Source organism: Rousettus aegyptiacus, unplaced genomic scaffold (assembly GCF_014176215.1).
Source record: "Rousettus aegyptiacus isolate mRouAeg1 unplaced genomic scaffold, mRouAeg1.p scaffold_m13_p_1, whole genome shotgun sequence".
NCBI lineage: Eukaryota > Metazoa > Chordata > Mammalia > Chiroptera > Pteropodidae > Rousettus > Rousettus aegyptiacus.
Window position 1 is genome coordinate 3,416,945 of NW_023416284.1, and position 24,904 is coordinate 3,441,848.

A 24,904-nucleotide genomic window follows, 5' to 3' on the forward strand; every position below is an offset into this window, starting at 1 on the left:
ATTTTTCAGCATTTCCTGCTCGGTTACTGGTTGTCATTTTGGATGGAGACTCTCCTGTGGTAGACTAGCCTTCCCTTCCCCTTGATGTAAAAATGTCAGTTCCGCCAGTTAGGGATTCGTTTTGAGTTTAGAAACCTCTTTCGTCTTTGCGTGCACTGGTGTTTACCCCGTCGGTCCACGTGTAGTCCTAGCGCCTGGGCCTTGCTGAAAGGATGCTTTCGGAGGAGAACGGAGGAGGGATCGTTTTGGTCCATGAGTCACTCTGGGCGAGGCCCAGGACGGGGCTAGAAGGGTGTTTTGTGTGCAGAGTTTCAGCTTGGGCCTGTCCTTTGGAAAGGATAAAAGCTACTCAGGCCCCATGTCTCTTCAGCAGATCTGAGGCCGAGAAGGCGGTTGTCAGAATGTCGGTGGAAGCGTGCGTGTGTTCCAAACGCCTTCCTCAGCCAAGGGGCTCTGGCGGCTGCTCACGGTCGAAGGTGGATCAGGTGCTCCCAGGTGTGCATTGTCCTCCTGCTTTTAATTTGTTCTTTTGGATTCCGGGGTCCTTGATCTTAGGGATGTAGTAACTCTTGGAAGCCATTACCTTTCTCCACCTGAAGAGCAAACTCATTTGAAAAATGTTGACTAAGCGCCTTAAATTACCTGAAACTTGGACTGACGTACTTTTGTGAGTTGGTGATTTTTAGAAACAATTTAGAAGACTTTTGAAAAGCTTCTATGAGTACTTTATCTTGTTATCAAGAAGTTGCTTAATAAATACATGTATCTTGGTAAAAAAAAAAGGGGTGCACGGAGATGTTTGATCGGAGTACATAGATTTTTTCTCATTTTTAATAGGAAACTTTTTAGCAAAACAAAACTGGACTAATGCGATACTTACTGCTGGCTTCTTGCCTTTTCCTGCAAAGATGCTGAGCTTGTCCGAGTAACAGCACTACTAAAACAGCGTGCGCGCCGCTTTGATGGGGCAGCGATCCCTTCCAGAGTGTGCAGAACCGCTCGCCCGCCTGCAGCAACACACGCGCGTGTGACAGGCTGTATGGGAGGTGCGCATCCCAGAGAAATGAAGTGCTAGTTTACGTTTCAGGGGCTATGGAACTCTAAAAAAATCATGTTTTTAGAAACACGGCCCTAAGGCACCAATACACTCGTATCCAGCGTGCGAAGCCCTGCGAGTTATTTTGAACAAAACTGAACCCAGGGGAGCAGAAACCTGGCGTTTATAGAGTTCGCTTACAGGCAGACCTCAGAGATATTGCGGGTTCGGTTCTGGCACTTAGCAAAGCGGATCGTAATCTTTTTGCTGGTGGTGGGTCTTGTCTTCAATTTGTAAAAAAAAAAAAAAGCAACATCTGTCAGCACAATAAAGTGAAACGCAGTCAAACTAGGTGTGCCTTTATAGCGATTGTTTTAAGCCACCAGAAAGGCCAGCCTGTGCCTTTTAATAAAATCCGGTTGGGCAGAGTCATCTGTGTTTTAAATCTCTACGTATTTTTGGAATTGGATTTTTAGCAAGGTCAACGCACGCGTTAGGTATCGTAGGATGAAACCGAACTAGGGGACTGAGGGCAAGGATGGTGCTCAGTCCTAAGTCCTTCTTTGCTCGCGATGGTCCCGTCTACGCTCGCGCGGGAGCCGCGGTGCCCTTTGTCAGTTAGCGCCTGCTGTCCAGTGAGGACTGAGGACCTTGGATTCCGGGCTCAGGTCGAGCTTTGGTTGTGGAGAAGGGGACTCAAGGTGACTGTCACCGCGATGATCGTGTCCATCTTTTTTACTAGTGAAATGAATTCGGAACTCGTTCACTGTAGCTACTAATTGCTATGCTTGCTGTTGCTGCCGAGTGTGTCTGTCATGATTTAGGTGGTAGCTGCATGTTGCAAAACAAAACCTTAGCTCTTTCTGTCCTTTTTAAAACATAAGCTATTTTAATTTGACAATGGGGAAGATGAATAAATAATAATATTTGTTGAGGACATTGACGCCTAACCTGTCAGATACTTTTTTCCCTTGTCGGGTGGTCCTCGTGTCAAGTTTCTTTTAATTCTGTGTAATTCCAGCAGAACTAGCGAGTGATTTTGCCTGAGATGTCCTTTTTTTCCTCCCCTGTGCAGTGAGAGTGGAGTGTGGGAACAGATCTTAATAGATACAGTTACACAGTTTATTTTATCATGTATCACTTTATTGCTGTCTTCTAGAACATTGTTATACTAAATGTTCCAATAATGGAAATTTTATGCAGCTACTTCAAATGAAACAAATTTGCAAAACTCAATTTTGGAACTCATTCCTTGAGGAGAGGGAAAAAAAAAACTCACCAAGCTGTGACCAAATTAGATTTCTGATATGTTGGCAACTTGTCAAACACTGTCATATCCAGAAAACAGGGTGTGGGGTCCAGTGGAAGTGTCCGAACTTTTCAGTCACTTACAATGAAAGAGATTTGGGGGTTTGAATATGATTGAACGGTTAATTTTGTACAAAAATTTTGCTGGTAACAGGTAATTAAAATTTGGTTTTGTACCTAAATGAAAATGGCTCTACACAGAGTCGGGAATGACTGTGTTCAATTTACAGGGGAGTCTTCTTTTCAAGAACTGAATTTTGAATTCTCGAAGGTACTAGTTTTACTTACTGGAGCTCCTTTGTTTTGCAGAGATCATGACGCAGCCGCCCTTTTGGATTTCTTTTTAATAATGTGTGACCCTTCACCTTTGATCCCCTGACCTGCATTACCTTGGTAACCATTTCATTTTTTAATTTAATTTCATTTTTTAATTTTGGTGTACAAGCTGTAACATTTCATCTCTCAAAGTGTAACACGCTGATTTCTTCAAATAGAGATATCCCTTTGAGCGATAAATTTGCAAAATGCTGTCGTCATTTTCTGTATTAAAATTCATTTCAGTTTTTAAAATAAAGTGTAATCTGTGTTTTCATCCTTTTAAAATTTCAGTTTAATGAGTGCATTTCCCCATACAGTATATCTCTTTTTCGATTCACGTTTCGCAAAAGTTAAATTAACTTGTGGTTCACTCAGAACTCACACAACCCAGCCCTTCCACACACTCACGCTCGCATGCGCGCGCGCACACACACACACACACACACACACACCCTCCTGCGTACCAGCACCTCTCTCCCCTCCACACACACGCTCATCGTCCCCACATGCCGCTTCCCCTGCGCTCATTAAATTGTCTTTCAGAAATTGTGGCAATTTGAAGTTATCACCCTTAGCTGCCACATTCTCCAACCTCAGACTACATTTTACACTCTTGAATACTGTTGGGAGAGAAAGTGCAGCCCTTTCGTTGTGTGTAAGGGCTAGAAGAAACTTGTCTCATTTCCAGAATCACCTTTCCCGCTCCTTTAACATTTTATTTCTTTATTTGAGGCATAAGTTAAGAATAAGCAGTATTTTATTAACATGATCAAAAATGTCTTTTTGTCTCTGCTGAAACCTGGTCAGTCAGCTGTGATGGTCCATATACCAGATTGCTTTATGCCATATGATACTTTATGATTGTTTTTCAGATAATGCATTTTTTTTTTTATCGTATACTTTTCAGAAAAATTCTTATTCCAAAGCAAAACAAACCAAAAATCAAGCTTGAGTTAATTCTTTGAACTGGCAAGATAATCCTAAGAAATCATGTTTTATTTATTTATTTTTTTTTATAAAAAAATCCTGTGCAATCTCTCAGCATGGCCTGCTGAAGCAGATTATTTTTTAAGTGTCTCATTATTTTATTCGCTAACATTTAATGCCAATGCTTTAATTGCACGCAGCTGAAGCTGCTAAATGAGCATTGAAATGGATTTAAGTCCTCTCTGAGCTTTGTTGATACCTATAAAAGTTTATGTCATTCATTAGAACCACAAATTAAAATTAGTTGTAGTGAGCTGTTCATGAGAGGTTGGAACTCTCGTGAACTCTTCAGGCTTCTAGCTCGTTTTTGTCTGTAATTCTTAACATACCTGCAAAACTGCCTTTGGCCTGTTGGGTGTCTTTTCACGGAATCACAAAATACCAGAGCTGAGAAATGTAAATAGGTAAACATCCTATGATTATAAAGCCAGAAGGTACATGGAATAAATGTCCCAGTAGTTGGGAGCAACTTATTAATCAAACCTTGCGTTTCAGGGTGATGTTTTTATGGAAATGCTTTCAGCGTTGTGTAGGGGTGTTTGCCAGGTCCGTTCTTCATCAGCTCCTCTGAGGCCAAGTCCTCCCAGCACCAGACAGGCGGTGTGTAGCTCGGGGCTTGTTGAGCAGAGACTCGCAGGGTTGGGGGGGTGACGTGTCCCCACTCCTCTTGCTTAAGCAGCTCTGTGCCCACCAAGGTGAGCTGGCCTATGGCCCCCAGAGTCCCAGCTCCCTTTTGGCAGAATCAGGGCCTCTTGACACCTCCCTGGGGGTTCGCATGTCCTCTAGACAGAATCCAGTGCTATTTAAGTCCGGGAGGAGCTGAAGAGACGTAACAGGTACAGAAGAGAAAAGTTTGCATTGCAATGTTTTATTTTGCAGTTGGGTCAGATGGTCGTCAAAGTTTTCTGCTGGGTACATTTTAAGGTAACCCAATTTTTCTAAGAATGCTTGTATATGAACACATTACTTATCTTCAAGGAACATTGCTTATTGGTTAGTATTTAAGAATGCTAGTGAGTCGTAAGCCACACGGATGTAGCTTTTGGAAGCATGATTCAGTGAGAAAACCATCTGAGAGTCAGAAAACCTGCTTTTGACTAGCAGCGTTTCTGGATACATCATTGGTATCTTTTAAGTTAGTCACACAAAGCTCAAAAAACTCAAATAGAAAGACTTCAAAAGACTTTCGTGCTGGTGCTGAAAACAGTGAATTAATTGTTTGGCTTCACATGTCGGAGTGTGTGAGGCGTTTCCTGATTCCGCTCCAGTTGTCGTCTGTGCGAAGCGCGGGTACCGTGTGTCTCCTGCTCGCCTTCCAGGGTGTTGGCAGGGTAGACGCAGCGCTGCATGGCGGAGACACTGTGTGGGGACCCAGCAGAGGTGCTCTGGACCCCAGTCTCTCCCCGTGGCTGTGCCGATGACAGCTGCGGCGGCCATGTGGGGGGGCGGTGGCGGCGAGCCCCGTGGGGGTGGCCGGCAGCCTGGGGTCGAAGCCCACTGCAGCCCCTCGCCAGAGCCAGCCAGGCCCTCTGTGCCCTCGCTCCCTCCTCTTTGCAGTGTGCACGGCAGGGCCAGTGCTTGCTCCGAAGGGCACGCCGAGCTGGGCCAGCGTGTGGGGCAGGTGCGCGCCGGGAGGACCCGAGGCGTCGGGGCTTTCGATGAGGTGGGGCTCGGAGGGCGACCCACGCCTTGCAGAAAATGGAGCTTTAAAGGGCGTTCCTCTCGGTCCTCTGACCTGCCACAGAGACGCGGGCGTGCCGCTGGGGGCGCGGTTAGGTGGCGCCTGGCGAGCAAGCACCTGAGACAGGTGCAAGTTCAGGTGCGTGAGGCGAGAGCCGGGTTCCTAGCCTCGGAGGAAGAAAGTTTAGGCAGCTCAGAGCCGCTGCACCCTTTGTTGACGGCTCCTTCGGTGTCGCTGTTTCTGGCTGTGGAGACTCGGGGAAGGACGCCGCGGGGGATGGGGAGGGGGAGGTGGAGGGCCGCCAGGGCGGCCCCCGGTGTCTGGCTGCTGAGGAGTTCCCGCCCAGTGCGGGAGGCTCGCGGGAAGCCCCTGCCGGGCCGCCTTCTCGCAGGTTCCCACGCGTCCCTGTCTCTGCACCAAGGTTCAGGGCCGCGCCCCGGGAGGGCGCAGGGCGGGGACTCAGATGCCGGGGCCGCTGTCCCCCGGCACCTGCCGCCCACACTTGCTGGCAGACTGGCCGCGCCCCGGACAGAAAGTGGTCCCGTCCTTTGGTCGCAGGGGCCCTGGCTGTGTTCAGTGCCATCCCTCAGCCGTTGGCACCCCTGACTGACTCATGCCTCCGGCCACCCGCCCCCACCGTCTCCAGGAAGGCTGGCACACGTGTGGCACTTGTAGAGACCCCTCAGCCTGGGCTGCACACCCAGGGTCGCTGGTACAGCTTTAAATTACGGAGCACTGACCCCATCCCGGACTCTGGTCTGGCCGTTCCAGCAGAGAACCGTTCATCGATGATTGATAGGTACAGAAATACAGGACGTTTATGTCACAAACGAGACAAAAATGTGAATTATTTGTGCACCTGGAGACCCGTGCTTCCTGACTCTGGGCCAGCATTGTTAACGCTCGATGTCCTCCCTGAGGCCTAGCACGTAGTAGGTGTTCAAATCGACCTTTCTTAATTCATCTCAGTTTGTTTTTCAAGGAGTAGGCACTACCCCTCATTGGCCTGAACATTGTCAGAGTTTGTTTGTGACTGTCTACCCTGATTTGAGTGGTTAATCTTGAAAATTTAGGTAATTTAGTGTTTTGGATTTGGATAGTTTGGGAGATGCCAGGGGTCAGTCACTGAACAGCACAGCGTGCGGGGCACCCGGACGGCCCGGGCTGCCCCAGAGGCGCGTGTCCCTGGCTTTTAGGGCACTTGCTGCTCCGTTTTAGAGCTGGAAGCTCGGAGGTCGCGGGTCGGACCCTCGTTTTGGTGACGAGTAACCCGCACCGGGGAAAGCCCGCCCTCGAGGCACTCGGGGCTCAGACCTGCCGCTCAGGGCGCCCCAGTCCCATTCCCCAGGGGAGCAGAGCCCAGGCCGCGACACCGTGGATGTGTGCGATTAACCAACCGTGTGCCGGGGAGGCGGCGGAGCCGGTTGAGGGGCGTCTTTCTGCCTGGCTCCCTCTCGTGTCCCCTTGCACGTGAGCGCGTTCTAAGTTTGGGGTTCGGGGTCGAGCGGAGGCCTCGTGGCGTGAGAGCCGGGGGCCTGGTGCTGGCGGGGGAGCTGTGACACACGTGGCAGAGGTGTGACGAGTGACAGGCTCCCGGCCAGAAGGGGGCCGTGGGAGGCGGTGGGGCCGTGGCGTGGTTGGGAGGCGCTGGGGACCTGTCCTGCTCGTCCTCGCTGGTGCTCGTCGTGTCCCCGAGAAGCGCCTTGCTGGTCGGCGCAGTGCCGCGGGGCGCGCCTCAGAGCCGCAGGGCCTCAGAACCGGCCTCCCGCTGTCCCCCCCGTCTCCCGGTGGCCGACGGCGGCCGCGCGCTGGGCAGGTGGCATGCGAGCCGCCGCTGGCCCCGGCCGGGCAGGCCCGTGCCCCAGCCCTTTCTCGCCCTCCCGGGCCGATCCTTCTGGGTGTTTTACTCCTCTTAGCCCTTCAGTTTCCCAGAGACAAGCCTGGGTGCCCTTTTACTTTCGCGATGGTGGCGGGAGGACAGGTAGGAAGCGGGCGGCCCTCGGCGAGGCCCTTCGCCTCCGGCCGGCTTTCACCTGCTCTAGCGGTTCCACATAGTAGACACTCAGCAAACGCTCGTCTGCTTTCATCCTCATTAGCACAGGTAATTAAGACCAGGAGCTGATAGACCGCACGTATCTGTGCAGAGAGATATCTGTAATTAAAGTTTTAATTAAAGAGACACCAGGCCAGGCAGATGGTTCTCAGCCCCGCATCCTGTAAACGCACCCGCCGTGGCTTGTCGATCTTGCAGCCGAGCAAAGCGGAGGGCAGTGGCCCTCGCAGGTGCGCCAGGGGGCACAGGTGCTCGGTGACCAGCCAGGGTCTAATTTTGGTCGCACTCCGTGCGATGCCAAACCCGGGGATGATCACTGCAGTTTGAAATGGAAATACAATACATCAAAGTTATGTCCCAACCAAAGCTTTTAAGCCCCAAGTCAAGGGCATCACCACAGCCCAGCTGGTATGTCACAAGGCATGTGGTTTTGTGCTAGATCACAAAAGCTGACAAAGTGTTATTTGGGATCATCAGCTAAATACAGGATTAAATTAGAGTGCTATCCTGAATTTTCAGGTTTTGCCACCGTATAGCAATGCAGTATCGAGATGAGATGTGTTTCTGCCTAGCTCATGCAGGTCCCCTGTGCCGTCTGTGTCACCATGACCTTAATGACCAGCCAAGTGCAGAATTTCACAAACAAAATGACCACGAGGACAAAAGAAGAAAAAACACCCCCAACCGTATCACTTCTTACACTCCCGCCCCAGGAGCCACAGGAAGCCAGAGCAGTGTGGGGAGGGGGCGGGCAGCGGCGCCTCTCCGTGGGCTCCGTGCCAGTTCACCTCGACCTCCTGAGACTCATCCACCCCACCCCCAGTTTCTTGCCCTTCCCCATAACCTCGCAGGTGTCCGCACCCTCAGTCCCGTGGCCTGCAGCGCGGGTAGTCGTTAGCCGACAGCCGAGCCCCGTGCCGGTCGGCGTGGGCGCGTTCTACCAGCTCACGCCCCTCACTCGTCTTTCGGTCAGTAGAGCTGGCACTGAAGACGTTCACTTTTTATTTCACGGTGAAACGTCTTAGTTCGAAGGGTTAGGGGAGTAGTTTCTACTTTGCTTACCTGTAGGCGACCTTGACGAGAAGTAGGGCTGTCACTGGAAGCAGAGCCCATGTTACACAGGGATGTACACAAGTGTCTTCACATCAGAGGCCTTGTCACCGAGTGGTGGTGGCACCCGGAGGTGCTTTAGCTCATCCCGATGCCACCTGCGAGTCAGGGCTCAGTCATCCACACGGCTGCACCGCACCTGCGTGTGCCCGAGGGGCAGGTGGGCAGGCACGTTCGGGCCACCCTGTGGCTGTGACTTCCCTCCTGTAGCGAGGCGGGAGGCGTCAGTTAGACGTGAAGCTCTCGGAGCAGACGGAGCAGACGGCTGGTTGTGGTGGCTTGGGGGAGTGTCGTCAGGCCTGTCCCTCACTGTGCCCTGAGGTGTTAAGTCGGCATTTTACATGCGGAATTTGAGCCGACTAACTACGAAATCCCTGACTGACTACGAAATCTCTGTCTCTTAATTTGGTTAGAGACCTGAGCGTGTGACCTCTGCGTACACAGCACAGGCTTGGATGGTAGGAGGTTGCTTATGAGGCGACGCTGGTGATCATGTCGCGTCAGGGTAAATAGCGTTGTTTCTTCGGAGGAGAAATGCAGCAAACAAGCCACCTGGAGCAGGATGTACAGTTTTCCTTTCTGTTGTGGGTTTTAAGAAAGCTTCTGACTTTCCTGGTATTCGTGTGCTACTGGGGGGTGGGAAGGGTGGCGCGGGCTGGTAGAGCGTCCTCCCTCCTCTCAGAGTGACTAAATTCAAACATTTATTTGTTCAGGAAAAATTTGTTGAAAGCCTAGCACCAGGCGCTGTCCATGGTCCTGGAAATAAAGCGTCAACAAAACAAGGCCATTCCCTTCAAAGAGCTTGATTTCTGCATGGAGGCGCGATAAACTACAAGTACTAGTAATCGAGTGACTACAGTTATTAGCTCACTCCTCACAGCGCTGAGGAAGCAGGCGTGGTGACCGCCTCGTTTCACAGGCGGGACCCGAGGCCGAATTAGGGCCACACAGCCGGTGAGGGCTGCCGGTGGCCTTCCTGCCCAGGCCACCTACTCCAGGGTTCCTGCTGCTGAGCACACGGCTGCTTTGTTTCTCTGTTAAAAAAAAAAAAAAAAGGCCTAGTCTCTTTCTAAAGAAACAGATAAATGTCATGTGATAATAAGTGTGACCTAGAACGATGAAGCCAGATGAAGCCAGGCAAACCGTTTGACGGATTTCAGCTATTTAAAGCGTTTAGAGGGTGTGGCGCTCGCGTGCATCGTTTCAGATCGTTTCAGATCGTGGGGCTGGAGGGCGTGTCTCCCCGCGAGCTGAAGGAGGCGGCGCAGTGACTCGCGTAGGCATCGGAGGCGAGCGTGGTCCAGGCGGAGCGGAGAGCGGAGGCCAAGGCGCCCAGGTGGCTGTGGCCCTGGCAGGGGCAGAACAGGCCAGGAGGCCGGCGGGGAGGCCGGCGCGCGGGCCACGGGGAGGGGACGGGGCGGCCAGGAGCGGCATCCCAGAGGGCCTTCCGGGCTGTGGGACGGTCTTTGATGTCGCTGAGTGAGAAGGGAAACTGCCTGAGAATTTTCGAGCAGGAAGACGGCATGATTAGAAGGCTCACGCAGAACGCAGAGAGATGGGGGCGCGGGCGGCACACTGCAGCCCGGGGGCGCGTGCAGCCGCCTGCTCTGTGCCCCCGGCGAACTGAGAACGGTCGGGAAAACTGAGACGACTCATAACGTTTCGTAGCACATGAAAGTTACACAAATTCAGAAATCAGTGTCCGTTTCGACTCCAGCTTTGCTGGCGCGGGGCCATGCTCGTGTTTACGTATTGTCTGACGCCGCTTCCGAGCTGCCTCAGCCAAGTCGAGTAGCTGTGACAGAGACCATCTGGCCCGCAGAGCCTAAAATATTTACTCTCGGGTCCTTTAAGAAAAAGTTTGCTGACTCTTGGCTTAGGGTGATAGGGGTGGAAGCAGGGAGACTGTGGGGACATGGGGCTCGGCCCAGGACAGCGAGATTCTGGGTGTTTCAGAGGAAGAGCCGATCAGCCATATGAGTAGGAGCAGTTGGGGTGGTATCGGGGTTTTTGCCCAGATCAGCTGGAAGGATGCAGTTAGTTCCCTTCTACTGAGACTGGGAGGACCTAGCGGCCACAGGTTGGAGAGAAGGGGCAAGGAGAAAGTGAGAGTTGTGTTTTGGAGGTGCTAACTCCACAGTGCCCAGGGGAGGGGCGCATCGGCGTCTGAGTGGGGGTCTGTCATTGAGGGGGAAGGCCCAGGCTTCGGCTAGTCTCCAGTGTTCTCAGCATGTGGAAGGCTCTCAAAGCTCCTGGGTAGATAAAATCCTGTTAGGGGCGTGGATGGATCGAGGGGTTCAGACATGGGGATGGGGCACCCAGTATTGGGAGGTGGGAGGAGAAGCAGGCGAAGGGGAGAGCGGGGTGTCCTGGCAGACGTGAGCGAGCGTGTGTGTTAAATGCTGCTATAGGCCAGGTGTGATCCAGGCTGCGCACTGACCGCAGGTCTGGCGGCACGGAGGTCATCGGTGGCTTTGGAGCAGCTGTGTGAGTGAAACGGCTAGGACAAAGGCCAGGTCTGGCTGGTGCCAGGAGAACTGGGAGGCTGGGCGGGGGAGCTGGGCGCTAGGGCTTCTGTCCTCGCCGCCTGGGTGCAGACGAGGAGAGGCGGAGGCCCGGGCTGCCGTGGGGCTGGCGTGCGCCAGGGCCGCGCTGCGGGGGGCGGGGGGGCACTGCTGTGACAGGGCCACGCACTCGAAGCTGGCACGGGGAGACGAGGGGCCGCAGCAGGCCGAGGGCCCGGTGCACTCAGGGAGTGGTGATGGCTCGTTGGGGCGGGAGAGTCAGAGGGGTGCTCCACTCAGACCACAAAGGGGTGCGGCTCCCGCTAACAGCGAGGCCTAGGGCGGGGCCGGCGAGAGAGATACATCCGGAGGCACGGGCGTGATTTCTAATGTTCTCGTATTTTAAGAAAATCTGAAGAAACAAATGGAATATATTTTATTAATGTATTGTATCTAAAATACGTGAATAATCAATATAAAATTGAGGTATTTTACATTTATTTTGTATTCAATCTTTAAAATCGAAATGGGTTTTACACTTACAGCACATCTTAACTCAGACCGGACACATTTTAGGAGCTCAGTAGCCACGTGTGGCTCGCGGCTTCCGTGCTGGACAGCGTGGGTCTGGGGGGTGACGCTGGGAGCGGGCGCAGGGTGAAGATAGGGGAGCGGGTCGGAGAAGGACCCCAGGGCTTGCCGAGACGATCTCGGTGGATCTGAAACCGCTGACGACTCCGGCTGAGAGGGGCGGGGTTGGAGAGGCAGAGCGGAGGCCGGGGCCCTCGTAGGGGTCGGTGCCCTGGCGGCCACTGCTGGACGTTTTACTCACCGAGGAGCCCTTCCTGACCCTGATCCTGTCCCCCGTCTCAAAGCATCCGTGAGGTTCTGAGCTTGCTCTCGCCTCATTTCAAATCCAAGTGGCACCTTCTTGGGACCATGGGTTTGGGGCAAGGTTTCTGAGCCATAGGAAAATGTCGGCACGCCAGGCCGTGGGTTCGACAGGCCCTTCCGACACTGGCGGACTTCCGCTTGGGTCGCACGGTCATCCAGAAGGCCTTTCTTCGGATCGCTGACGACAGTGCTAACTCAGCGCGAGCTGTTCACTGCAGCCAGTGTCTCTGGCAGGAACAAATATCCTTTAGATTCCTATCTTCCTCTTTTCATAGCCTGAGATTCCTATCTTTATTTTGGCATAATCTTCAAATTCTCCTACTTACGCTTAGCCCACCAATCCTGTGCGTGCGAACCCCTGCAGAAGCCGGCTGGCACTTGGTAGCTGTGGGACAGCCCCGTGTGACACAGGCCCAGGCTTTCGAAACAACCGGCGTAGTCAGCCTTTTGCCGTGCAGAGAAAAAAAATCTTTTTGACCCACGTTGTTTTCTGAAAGGTTAATAAAAATTGATGATGAGATTAGAGAGCCATGCTTTTAGCCGTTTGTCCAGGAAAAGTAAACTGGTTGGGAAGTCAGGCGAACAGGAGCATCTCAGCAGCTCACGTGCTCTCGCGAGCCTCCCGTAGTGATGAGTGAGTGGACGCCCAGCCTGTCCCCGTGTCAAGTTCCCCCTGGTTTGTTCCCTGCTGAGTTGAGATTAACCGAAAACATTCTCGACTACCCTACCGGCCCCGAGACTTGGGCAGAGCCAGTTTTGAGCCACGTGTCCAAACCTTCTGTACTTGACACCTTTCACTGCGTGTGCACTAGTATCCCTGGGACGGGGGCCGTAGGTGGCCGACGTCGTCACCGTCCAGACTACAGTAGTCCCCTGGTGGCTCACGGGAATCCGCTTGGTCACCAGGCGCGCACTCTCTGTGAAGCATAATGTCCTCTGCCACTGTGGTATTCACTGAAACTCACTAAACACAAGTAACAGTGAAAACGTACTCATTACACAAGTTTCCTTAAACTCTCTTTGTTCTCATTAAAGTGTTTCCATCTGATGGGGGAGTGTCGGGATACCGAGAATGGGAAATGAAGCAAGAAATGAAAAGAACGTTAATGGCTTTATTGCGTTTCATTTTGAGGGTTCGCCCCCCACTAAATGGCGGTGGCTTGTAAAGTCTCCTTCGCTCACCCGTCTTTATTGACGGATGGAGTGGGCTGTACCCCAGCAAGTTCTGATGCCACTTGTAGGTTATAGCACTCCGTGTGGGAGAGAGCCAGGGGGCCCGCTTTCTCAAAGCACCGTGAAGTAGTTACTTCGTGGGGTTCACTCCATCCTAGCTTCTTTGACAGTGAAGGTCAGTGTGTCTGGGACACAAGGTAGTGAGCCTTGTGACATTTGTTCATGGTTTTTTATTTGTTACAATTTTTGCCTCAAAACCCTCAAAGTGTAACATTTAAACTTGTATTTGTACCTTCACAAATGTACTGCTGAAACTTTAACCTGCAGAGCCAGCATAACCTTAACCGAGACAGGTGTGTGGGCCCCGTCCCCCGTCCCCTGGGTACATCGGGCCCCCGCAAGCCAGCTCTCCGGCTGGTTCTGTGTGTGGTCATCCTGATTTGCCCTTACTGAGAGCCATTAACTGGAAACTCCGTCTCTAGATGCAGATGTAGCTGAAGACAGAGAAATAGCAGACCCTGCGACCCCCCTGGTCCAGCACAGCAAGCCCCCCACAGCCACATCTCACCTGAACACTCTGCCCTTTCCCGCACGTTTCTCCTTCCCTACCCAGGCCCTTCCTCCCCTCCCTGGTTCTGCTTTGTCCGGCGGACAGACTTCCTGGAGGCCGGCCCGGATGTCCCTCCTCCCACACACCTTTCCCGCACAGCCCGTCTGCTTGCTTCATCCTCACCATGGGCACCGCTTCCCCTGTGCCTGTGAGGGCCTCTGCCAGGTCACTCTGTGATTTATCTCTTTAGCGAGCTCCTCGGGGGCGGTTGCTGGCCTTACCTTTCCCATTTCCCTAGGGCCCAGCCCAGCGTCTGTGGGTGGCTGTCAGGGAGTGAATGGGGGTGTGAATGGGGGAAAGGGACAGTGGGGGGAGGATAATGCACCTTCAAACTAAGAAGGTAAGACTTAAGTTGTCACTTGTGGGGGAAGAGGATAAATACTATTTTTTATGTATATAGTTCTTAAAATTCTGGTAGCAGAAAGCAAATGTGCAAAAAATAAAAAAGTCAGAAGCTGCTCTTCTGATTCCATAGAGATGATCACATTTATGTAAAAAAAAAATGTAATTTACATTTGATCGCCTTGAAATCATCAATGTGTGGTTCTGGTATCTTAATTAACTATTGTATCAAATAACTCCTAGGGAGATAGATCATAAATGTCACAAGGACTTTCCTTGTGAGAAGCCCACGGGTCTCTCCTCTTAACGTATCCTTCTGGTACCATCTCCCAGGCTTGTGAGGTTGACTGGCCGCTGAGCGTTGGACACGTCCACGTCTCACTGCGGGGTGGGGTCCTCGCCCCTCACCTCGATCTGCTGGGATTCAGTGGTGACGCGTGGATTCAGTCAGTCTGAGGTTTGGCTGGAATTCAGTCCCGGGCTGGGAAAACAAATTAGGCCGCAGCCCCCCGCCCGCGTGCTCCCTGCTTGCCCTGTAAGACTCAGTAGCCCAGTGCTCAGTGTTTACCCCAGGTCACTCACCTTGTGGCTCTTCCCTCCCGTGGTGCGTCTGCAAGGGGAGGTGAATGACAGGTGAGGAGGAACAGATCCTCCTCGAGGCTTTTTCCTTCAGCTGCGTTTTGCCATTTTAAGGGCCACTGTGGCAGTTACCTGCAGCTTGTCAGGGTCCCGGGTAGTTAGGAAATGCCCGTCCTCCTCACTCTGTCCCCTCGAAACACTGGGTCTTTCTCACCTGTGAGACTGGCCTAGGGATGAGGCGTTAGGTGCCCATGTTCCTGGAACCCGCCACTCAGGACCTCAGAGTTTCCCAGACGCGTTGGTCTGATTAGACAGCTGGTTGTCCCTACCGACTCCCCTGGGGTGCTGCGCCAGGGAAAAAAGCAAAACCAAAACCTAAGTAGGTTGCTGAATATGCATCGTCACTAAAAAATTATTCTAAAATTGTGTTCATTGAATCGAAACCTCGATCACCCTTTGAACCTTTAATTTTGAATTCGATCCTTTAAAACATTTCGTTGCCATATAAAGATACAACCTGCAACCCAATAAAAGTATCCTGTGATGATTGCAAAGAGACCGATTATAAAAGGCCCAGTTTTGAGTTCCCGTAGGGCAGTAAGTGGGCTCCTTGGGTATGCATGTCCGCGGTACGTGTGGGTGGTACGTGTTTACATGTACACATACATACGTGCACATTTGTTTAATGGACACTTTAGTTTGCCATTCTAAAGAGATGTCTCGTCCTTTCTGTGCCTCTGGAAATGGGGCAAATTTTCTTCAGTTAAAAACAGAAATAGAAGCGATGGTCTTGACCCATTTTACACTTGTTTATTTCAGGCTCTCACCACACACTCGTTCACGGGCGCAGCGAGAAGGGACCCACAGAGCTGGGCTCTGAGGGCGCCACGTTGGAGTGGAAGCTGGCGGGATTCGTAGGGAGAGCTTTGCCGTCCTGCTAGCGCCGATTCTGGCTTCCAGACGATTCTATTAGTGAATTAATTGTACTCAAAACCCGAAACGCATTTGACCCGAATGTTACTAAAAATGAAATAGATGAAAGTGACTCACAGTTGCTTCATCCAGAGTTATTTTGAAGGAGATCCCACGGCCCGATCCCGCTCTGAGAGCAGGTTGCTGTCCACATGCCACCTGGGCACGCTGGCCTCGTGACCCCCTCACGGCCGCATGCCTCTCGTGCCCTTAGCAAGCGTCTCTGTGAGCGCAGTCACCCCCGAGGGGTGATGTGTTTCTGTCCTGGTTGCGTTTGTCACCCACGAGAACAGAGAGCAGAGAGTAGGGCCGCGGTCGGGCCACCCTCGTGTCTCCAGGGCGTAGGGCAGAGCCCGGCACGTGTAGTCTCAGTGCTGTCGAATGGACGGGTCGGCTAGCGTTGCATGCGTTCTGAACCTTTTTCATTTAATTTGCCTTTTGCATATAACTTTTAAAAGTGATGAAGCAGTGAAATTTAGGGGGAGATAGAGAAATTTCGTTGTGATCGAAATGATGGGTAGCCGCGTGCAGGGTGCTTGTGAGGCGCCTGAGCGAAACGGGCGCCGGGATTGTGAACTGCGCACGCGCCGCGTGCCTCGGTGTGCGCGCCCCCTGGCGGGCGAGCGAGGAAACACGAGCCACGTCGGGGCCGGTTCAGCGCGAGGCACGTCGTCGGCGTCCAGAAAGGAGCACCGAGGAGTAGAGGTGGGAAGGCAGAAAGAGGCAGGCAGTTGGAATGTCCCTTAATGTTTAACAATGCAAAATGGTAACTTTGGTATCAAGCGAAAGCATAACCCCGAACTATGGTCCAAGACCAAATGGCACTAACAAAGGTATAGATGGAAGGTAATTATTTAGATAACGTTCACGGAGTACTCTCGTTTCCCATTGCCTTCATGATGTCAGGCCCTCGGTCTTTATTGTTTGTGCTGGCATAGGCCAGATGGAAATACTGTTTCTGAAAACCTCTGAAGGTTTTTTTTTTTTTCTTAAATACAAAGAGCAGAAACAAAACCAAAGAGACAGTATCCTGTGATGTAGGCTGTTATCCCAAGGTGAGTTTATTTGTGGCACTAACTTGTGACGAATTGTTTAAAGAACTGAATTTTTTTTTAGGCTATAGCATATTTTGTCAGATTTCTTTATTTCAGTGTAAGCCTTGGTTATTTATTGTACACTGAAGGGACTAACTAAAGCTAAAAAAAGGCACTTGAATTTTATGTCACATAGAGAAGTAACCAGGATTTCTGATCAAATCAGTAAATATGTTTCAGTTTCTTTTAAATAAAGTGTGAAAAGCAAAGACCAGGTTTTAATGTACCACAAAGCAAAACAAAAAATCTTTTAGGGCATAATGCATTTTTCATTAAACTTATTGCTGAACTGTTTTGATCATGTGATCTCATCCTCCCATGAAAGTATAAGAAGTGTGAATTCTGGGGTGAAGAAATAATTGCGGAAGGTGCTTAATGAGGCAGAACTCACAAATCTGCATTTATAGTTTTGTGGACAAATAAATCATCAGTGGAGGGTGCGGACGTAAAGAGAGATTCCTGATTGCATTCACGCAATGCAGGGTTGAACTTTTTACCAAACAGCATTTTACAGCCTCGGAGGGATGTTGGGAGTATTAAGTAAGTATAATGTGCTCAGAATAGCAACCCAGACGTGGTGAGCACTGGTAGATGTTGACATTTATTCTTACAGCGATTTTAGTATGAAAGATTAAGTCATGTTTTAATCATGCATAATAAACTGTACTATGATTTTATTATGGTGAGTGTCCATTTGTAATTCAATGAAGAGTGGCTTTTTAAAGCAAAGAAGAAACTGAAATGTTTTTCTTGGTGCTCTAATGTGTGTACGGGTAGAAGATGCTGACACAGTTTATCCAGACAATAACTCCGGTGGCCAAAGACGTGGGAGCAAATGTGTGTAGTAGCTCTCAGTTTTATTTTCATAAATCTAAAAATTTGATGAACTTACTGTTTTTAGCACACCCTTGCTGCCGTGTGTGTGTGCTTCTAAGTTTTATGGAATTCAATTGAAATTTATGACCAGCAGATGCTTAAAGCCACTGTCAAAATTACGTACTTGGCACTTCATTGATTTGAAATCTGGTTTTCATTCAGCATTCCTGCAGTTGAAAATGTGCGACATGGGATTTTCGAGAGTGATTACATGAGTTAGTGCCCTCTGGTGGCACGCAGAGGACAACGGGCAGAGAGGGGCTGACCCCTGAGCCTTCAGGGGGCTCCTCTAGCCCCATCACTGCCCCTCTCTGAGAGCTTTTCTCCTTGGCGGAGGTTGGAAGGTCCCCTGGTGGCTGGTTCATGCCCAGCCGTAATGCGGTGGTGTTCATGTGTTCGGTGCCCGCCCGTTTCCCTTTCCCCTCGCCCTGGCCCTGGAGTTCATATGTCAGCCTTGCAGCCCGCCTTCCTTCGCAGCTGAGGTTGGGGGTGAAGTCCTGGGTGGGCGAGTTTTCCGGTGAACTTGCGGGAAGAAGGTGCACTGACGTTAAGGTTTTCCACGGGGGACCAGGACTTCTGGTTTTAGCTGCATCTCTTAACCGGCCGTTTCAAGGGGGATGGGAGGGGCGTGCCACTTCCCGGATTGATGGCCTTTGCAGCTCGAGATGAGCCCGCCCTGTGGGTTAGGGTTTGGTGGGCAGCCCCACCTTGCCCACGTAGGTCCCTAGACCGGACTCAGTTACTGTTTGGGCTTCGGTGTCAGGCAGACCAGGAGCTGGATCCCACCTGCATCTCCGGAAAGGTGGGACCCTGGAAAGCCGCTGTCTGGTACGGGTTTCTTCAGCTGTGAGGTGTGGTGCGAGGCGTGGCTGTTGCTGCTGGTTCCAGCCTTTATCGAGAGACAGTTTGGAGGCTGAAATGAGTGGACAGGGGAAAAAGTCTTAAATCGAGCTGTGCCGAGAGCAGTTAGATACATGTTAATTTTCTTCTCAAGAACAAGTCCCTCCCCCTTTTATAATTTAAAAGGTCATTTTAAAAACTATTCTGAAATAATTTCATATTTACAGCAAGGTTGCGGAGAGGGTAGGTGGAGTGCCTCTGTACCCCTCCCTAGTTTCTCTGCAAACCTCCCTTTGATACCGTTGAGTTCTCCTGACAACTTTTCTATAATCTCTGTGAACTTTGATTAGATATGGCTTAAAGTGACAATTCAGCACTTTGCTAAGGCTGAAACATTTGCCTTGAATACCTGCATTCAGCCGTAGGTGTGGCATTTGGTCCCAGACCGTCCTTCCATTTTTACCTTGGTCCACGTCTGTGAGCACTTGGCCGCCTTTGATTTCCCCGCATCTTGACGCCTAAACAGTTTCCCCGTTTATGCGGTAATGAGCTGGGCGACTGAAGGGAGGATGAGGTCCGCAGTTGATGTTATCAGTATTTCAACCAGGTATTTTTATAGTCTCACGGCTACTTCTCATCTATAACAACTGAAAGCAAGGTAGAAGCACATGTATTTTCAACCCCAGATCCCAAAACATTTCTTATATTCAGAAATACAAAAGGAAATTTACTGGGCTTCCCAGTCAAAAGCTCACTAACTAGTTTTTATACATAGATTCTCTATAATTATCGTCACCATGCGAACAAACAGTAGTAGCAACTCGGATTTTTTACATACCTTTCTAGTTTAAGAAAACGATTTTCCAGACAACATCTCTTTTGGGTTCCTAACCTGAGAGAGAGACAGGAAGAGCTTTGCCTCTCCCTTATCATGTATCTACGTGAAGTAAGGGGGCCAAGGGGGGACCTGGTCGAGGTCCCAGCAAGTTAGAGCCCGGGTTCACCAGAGCACCCCGCACGCGGGGCTGAGCTCGCGGGCCCACGCGTACCCCCTCCCCCGCACTCCTGCAGTGGCGCCGCTTCGAAGACGCTGCTGGCCGGAGTCTACCCCGCTGATCACATTTGTGCTTTTAATATGCACAACAGCCTTTGATTCCTAAGTGCCAATATATCTCTTTTGTTTCAGCCAGATCCTTACCGCAGATCATGAGCTCAGCATCATTAGGCTTGATTTAACAGACTCACCATCCTGCCCTCCAGGGCGCCACGGGCGTTCACCGAGCGTCCAGCGGCCCTGGTACTGCAGCAGCTTCCGAGGCCACATCCTGTCTGTGACCTTTGTCTGCGACCTTTAGGGGCTACATACTGTGCTGGAGAGAAACCTCGACATTAGAGACACGTGTGACATCTTTTTTTCACAAGAGCCACTGAGATACCTGAACGAGATGGTGTGGTTTGAAAAAATGATAGATGGGCCAGGTTCTTGAGAAGCTAGCAGAAGGCCTTGTTTAAACATTTAGATCTAGTCAGAAACAGAAACGAGTGTCCTCAGGAAATTTTTTGCAAATGTGGTGGGGCCAGATACTTTCCGATACGTGGGTTCAGGAGCCCATGAGCTGGTGGCTGCGGTGACAGCTCTTCCCAGGCTGCTAAGTCTCACTGACCACTTGTGCCGAGTTTGGTTTTTTTTTTTTTTTTTTTTTTAAATCAATAACATAGACGAATCTACTAAGCCAAAGTCAAGTGTAAGAATTAAGTTACGTTTTAATCATTTGAAGTTCTAAGTCTCATTAAAGAATGATATATATTTTTTCTTTTTAGCTGGCAAAGCAGCCAGGTGTTTGCCTGGTTCTAGCTTGGCACCCGAGGAGTCTGGGGCAGCACCCTGGGGTGGGGGTGGAGGGCGGCCTCGGGGCTTCCTAGCCGCTCTCTCGGGGGGGGGGGGCTGGCCACCCCCTCCACAGCGGTTTTAGGTGTCTCTTAGTAAAAAGCTTTACTGGTGTTGGCTTGGTTGCCGCTTCATGTTCGATGCTTTTAGGAAAGGGTGGAACCAGTGGACTGTGGGTCTGGCGGGCCGAGAGGCTGGCTGCCCTGTGATCCGACGCCATCCCTGCATGTCCGCAGCATTCAAAACAGAGGTCTTCGCTTCACGTGCTGCACGTCGTGGGCGAGTTTTGTGTGATGGGAAGCTTACTGTCCCATCAGCGGATACCCCTGGGACCGACCCTGAGAACGTTAGACCAGAGGGGCCCTCGGCTTCCGCTGGCTACTGGGCTCGCCGTGGGTCCCTGCAGACATTGTGGTACGAGTCCCCTCGCCTTGAGTGTTTGGTGCCCGTCACTCTAGTCGCCTGTCAGAGCGAGATGCGTTGTGTTCATCTGTAGTTTACTGACTCTGACCGCAAAAGAGGTTAAGATTTTGCTTGTATAATTTACAATACTGACCAAAAACATCAAACCCGCACCCCGCGAATGATCCACTTATCCAGATGTTTATTCAACTTTACAGATTTCTGTCAGCCGTGGATGGGCTTTTTCTTTTTCCTTTCTGTGTTTTTTTTTTTTTTTTAAACCCAACAGCTAGATTCACATTGAAAAATCAAGCCGACTCCAGTCTTTACACGTCGACAGTGAAGACCTGTGCTCGGAGGCGCCTTGGGGCGGGCGTGGCTGAGGGGTCTGGAGGGCGGCGTGTCGGGGCCTGAGCCCGCCTTTTTAGTGCCTGCCCGTCCGTCCTGGACTGACGCAGTCATTTCGAGGACGTTTGGCGTTTTAAGTCCAGTTTTGAGAGCCAGCCATTTGCTGTGAAAACAAAGTTGCTGGGAAGTTTGTTTTAAAGATGCTGCCACCCTGTATTTCTGTGAAGCCAATACAATCCAATAAAAATAGCATGGAATAAAATTTAATTACACTGTACTGAATATTTCATGCGGAATTAAGGGGCAAGAGTTGCTTTTAAGAAGCCTTAGGTTTGGAAAGAATAAAGGCTTTGTAGGTTCTTTGGAAGATACTATAATTAAAAGATTTGCTCAAATGTATTTTTCCCTTTTTGAAGAGTTTAAAGAAATCCATCCCTGTCTTCCTAAATTGATTACCTCTTAAACGTCAGCCCCGTTTGGCAGTAAGTACGTGGAAGCTGCTACTATGCTGATTTGACGGCTTCTTTCTGTTAAATGTAAAATAGGTTTTTAATCTTCTGATTTAGCTGTCTAATAGGGAGTAAATGTTTGACTTGCTTTGGTTTCTGCCGAACCTGTATTTAAATTCGCACAAACAATTTGAATAAAGCGGAAACATCACTGGACTAGCTATTTGAGACATCTCGGGACGTGAGAATGCTAAGTGGAGTTCCCTTTTAAAAATAGAAGGGGCCGCGGCGTTTCCGTAATCACTGCTGACTAGCACAGCATCTTAAATGGTGGCAAACTCGGGGTAGGAACAAGTATCGTTTAAAAAAGCCTGGTACAGGGAAGCGGAGAACGCTCCGGGAGCAGCTGTTTGGGGCGGAGGGCCCGCGGCGCCGGGGGCCCGGGCGCAGGTGAGTGGCAGCTTCTCAGCGAGCTCGTCAGCTGTCCCTAAGGCCGGGGCTCGCCGCGCTTTCATCTTGAAGCATGATTCTAAGATCAGTTCCTAAATCCGCCTTTCAGTTTCGGAGGGGCTGCCGTGGTCTCTGTCTGCCGTGGTCTCTGTCTGCCGTTAAAAGGTGCCTGGTGAGGGTCGAAGTTCAGCGTCGGTGGAAAGAGCGTGGAAGGCCGTTTGTGAACGCGAGCAGGAGCGTTGACGGGACGTGCAAGCTCGGCAGTGTCTCAGGCCGGAGGCGCAGGCGACTCCCGGGCTCTGCCCTGCCCCCAGCCCACACGCGGCAGCGTCCGTGAGGGCCTCCATTCTCCTTCCGAGGTCTGTCCGCTTCGCTCCTCCCCAGCGCTCCCGAGCCCGGGCCACCCTCGGTGTCCTTGCCGTGGCATGGCAGGGCGAGCTATTAACAATGCGACGGGGATGAGGTCACTAGCTCGCCTGCTGCTGCTGGTGGCCGTCCGTTCCGAGTCGTCGCCGGCACGGTCTGGTCCCTGCGCGGCTCTCGGTGCCCCCGCTGGCCCGTGCCCCGGGCACAGCAGCCCTTCCCGGCCCCGCGCGCGCCTCTGCTCTGCGTGGGGCGCGGTCCTTCCTTCCCCGTCTTCGTTTGTTGACTGCTTCGTGCCACTCAGGTCCCACGTCAGACGTCTTCTCAGGGAGGCCCTCCCCGGCCACCCAGTCTAGCGTGGTCCCGTCACTCTCTCACGTGGCGGGTTTTTAATACAGTATTTGTTGTTACGTAGACGGTTTCTCTCCTCCTCGCCCCCCGCCTAGCTCTTCCAGGGTGGGGGCCTTGGCCGTCTCCTCCCCCCTGGCTGTGCTCCCCGCGGCTCTGTGCCCCGGAGCACCCAGATGTCACTGACAGAGTGAGTGTGGGAGAGGAACCTTGGAGACCGCCGTGTCCAAGGAGAGCGCTGACCTGGTGTGGCTGGGCAGCTGCAGGGACCGTCCCGAAGTCCTCGTCGTCCCCAGATGCTCTTTGGAACCGTTCAGGGGGCCGTAAACCTTGCCTTTTGGCATTGGCAGGTGACAGTTGGGGACCCACAGTTGAAGGCTGGACTCACGCAGGATCGGCCTGGGTCCCAAGGAGGCCACCAGCATGGTCCCCACGGGTCCCGCAGCGAGGTGAAGAGCTGACGTTCCCAGCGTTCTCGGCTCCCGGGGGGCCCCGCCCGCGGTGCCTCGTCCCGGGCTGGGCAGTGGGACCCGCATCGCCTCCCTGCGCCAAGGACTGAATTTGAACTTGCATCCAGCTGAGAACCAGACCCCATTTTCTGTGGGGTTTGTTTGTTTGTTTGTGTTTTTGTTTTTTGAGCTTGACAGAGATGCTTGCTGTGTTCAGTATTCACTCGGGCTGGGGAACAGATCTGCTAAGATATTGCTGTTTGCAGAAATCTGAGCCTTGGTGAGCAGCTCTTGGCTTCCTGGGTTTCCTCCTGGTGCCACGTCGGAACCTTGGAGGACCATGGCGAGGGTACCATTACCTGGCCAGGTGCTGAAGGAGCCGGAAGTACTTAATCAAACCGTCGCGTTCAGCTTCCTCTGGGAGGAGAAGAATCCCGTTTCCCACTTGGCACGTCTGAAATGCGTTATGCCGCTACGAGCTGTCCGTCTCAGATATGTTAGTCGGGGACCGGCTTGTGGAACTCGGAGGCCTGTCTGCTTAGCACAGCTCCCTGTGCAGCTCTCCATTCCTGTCGCTGCCTTCGTCAGGACGTTATTTTAGTGGTCGGGTTGTGTCAGTTTATTTAGAGTGAAACAGGCCTTTTTGGAACCGAGGCCTGGGCATAAAGCCCTGGGATGCAGGACGGGGTGGCTTTTGGTTGAGCATCAACTCATCAGACTAGTTTTAGGAGAACCTCTCCCTCGACGTGGGTGACCAGCGCCCCATGCCGCCCGAGCCAAGATGCCTTGACCGGCTGGCTCCCCACTTGCCTCACCGGAGAACGGGTTCGGGCTGGAGGGGACAAGCAGGGTGAGGGCAGGCAGAGTCGCGAGAGGGTCTGGCCTGTGCCAGGTGGAGCTGCGTCAAGGTGGGGTGGGTAAGTAGGGCTGGAAAGCGGGTTTCGGCCAGGTAACAAGCAGGTAACCAGGACGCTGGCTGGTGAGCCCGTGTGTCCCCGGGGCCCGCCGGTGGCAGGGAGAGTGTGGAGTGCGTGTCAGTCCGCCCTTTCTTCGTTACTGGGCGCGCAGTGAGCCCGCCTTTGTTGGACGCCGTTTTTCTCTGTGATAAACTGCGAGACCCCATCTGCCGCACACCCCTGGACTGTTTCGCTTTTCTGATTCAGCCCTTCGGTCGATCGCTTTTGAAGTTCACGCTCTGGCTCAGTCAGCCGAATGTTCTAGACGCGCTCGCACACAGGCTTCTCGTGGTCTGGCGCCCTGGCGGGTCTGAGGAACCTCGTTTCCACGCGCACTGCTGGAGGCGAGTGAGTGTGAGCCACGCTCCGCGTGCGTGGCGGCCGGTGCGGACTCGCGATCTCGGCCCTCGGACGGGCACGCTGGCCGCGTGTCACTGGCGTTGGGCGTCGGCCCAGGACAAGCGCCTGCCCCTCCTGTCCATCCTCCGCTCGCAGCCTTGAAAGAGCCGGCACGGCTTCCTGCCCACAGGCCGCTTGCTGTCCGCCCCCTCGTCCCAGGCACCGAGGAACCCCGTAACGCCCGAGTTGTCCCTGGGGTTGGCTCATGAAGTGCTCCTTAAAGTTGCGTGGGAAACTTAAATATGTGTTGAAATGTAGCGGGTCTGGATTCAGAGGAAACTGTTGTGTGTCCTGCACGCGATCCCCTCTGCAGCCCAGTTCCGCAGGCGCGGTGACCGGGCGTGACGCAGATTCTTGCGGGCAGACCGGGCCGCGCTCGCGGCCGCCGCCGGAGGGGGCCGGGGGCGGGGGGCAGTCGCCGGTGGGGCGGGGGGCTGTCATCGGTGGGTCGGCTTGCACCTTGCGCCCCAGGGTG

At 52.2% G+C, this 24,904-nt stretch overlaps 1 protein-coding gene across 13 annotated transcripts in view; it reads left to right on the forward strand.

Annotated features, from left to right (window-relative positions):
• CAMTA1 (calmodulin binding transcription activator 1) overlaps positions 1-24,904 on the forward strand; it is a 731,085-nt gene that overhangs the window by 67,651 nt on the left and 638,530 nt on the right. The window contains exon 4 of one of the 13 annotated variants that reach the window (XM_016165331.2): positions 2,654-2,947. The exons of the other annotated variants lie outside the window; for them this stretch is intronic. Coding sequence (XP_016020817.1) covers positions 2,654-2,662 — 9 coding nt within the window. The 3' untranslated portion in view covers positions 2,663-2,947. Of the gene's footprint in view, positions 1-2,653; positions 2,948-24,904 lie in introns of those variants that run through there. 13 annotated transcript variants of the gene reach the window in all.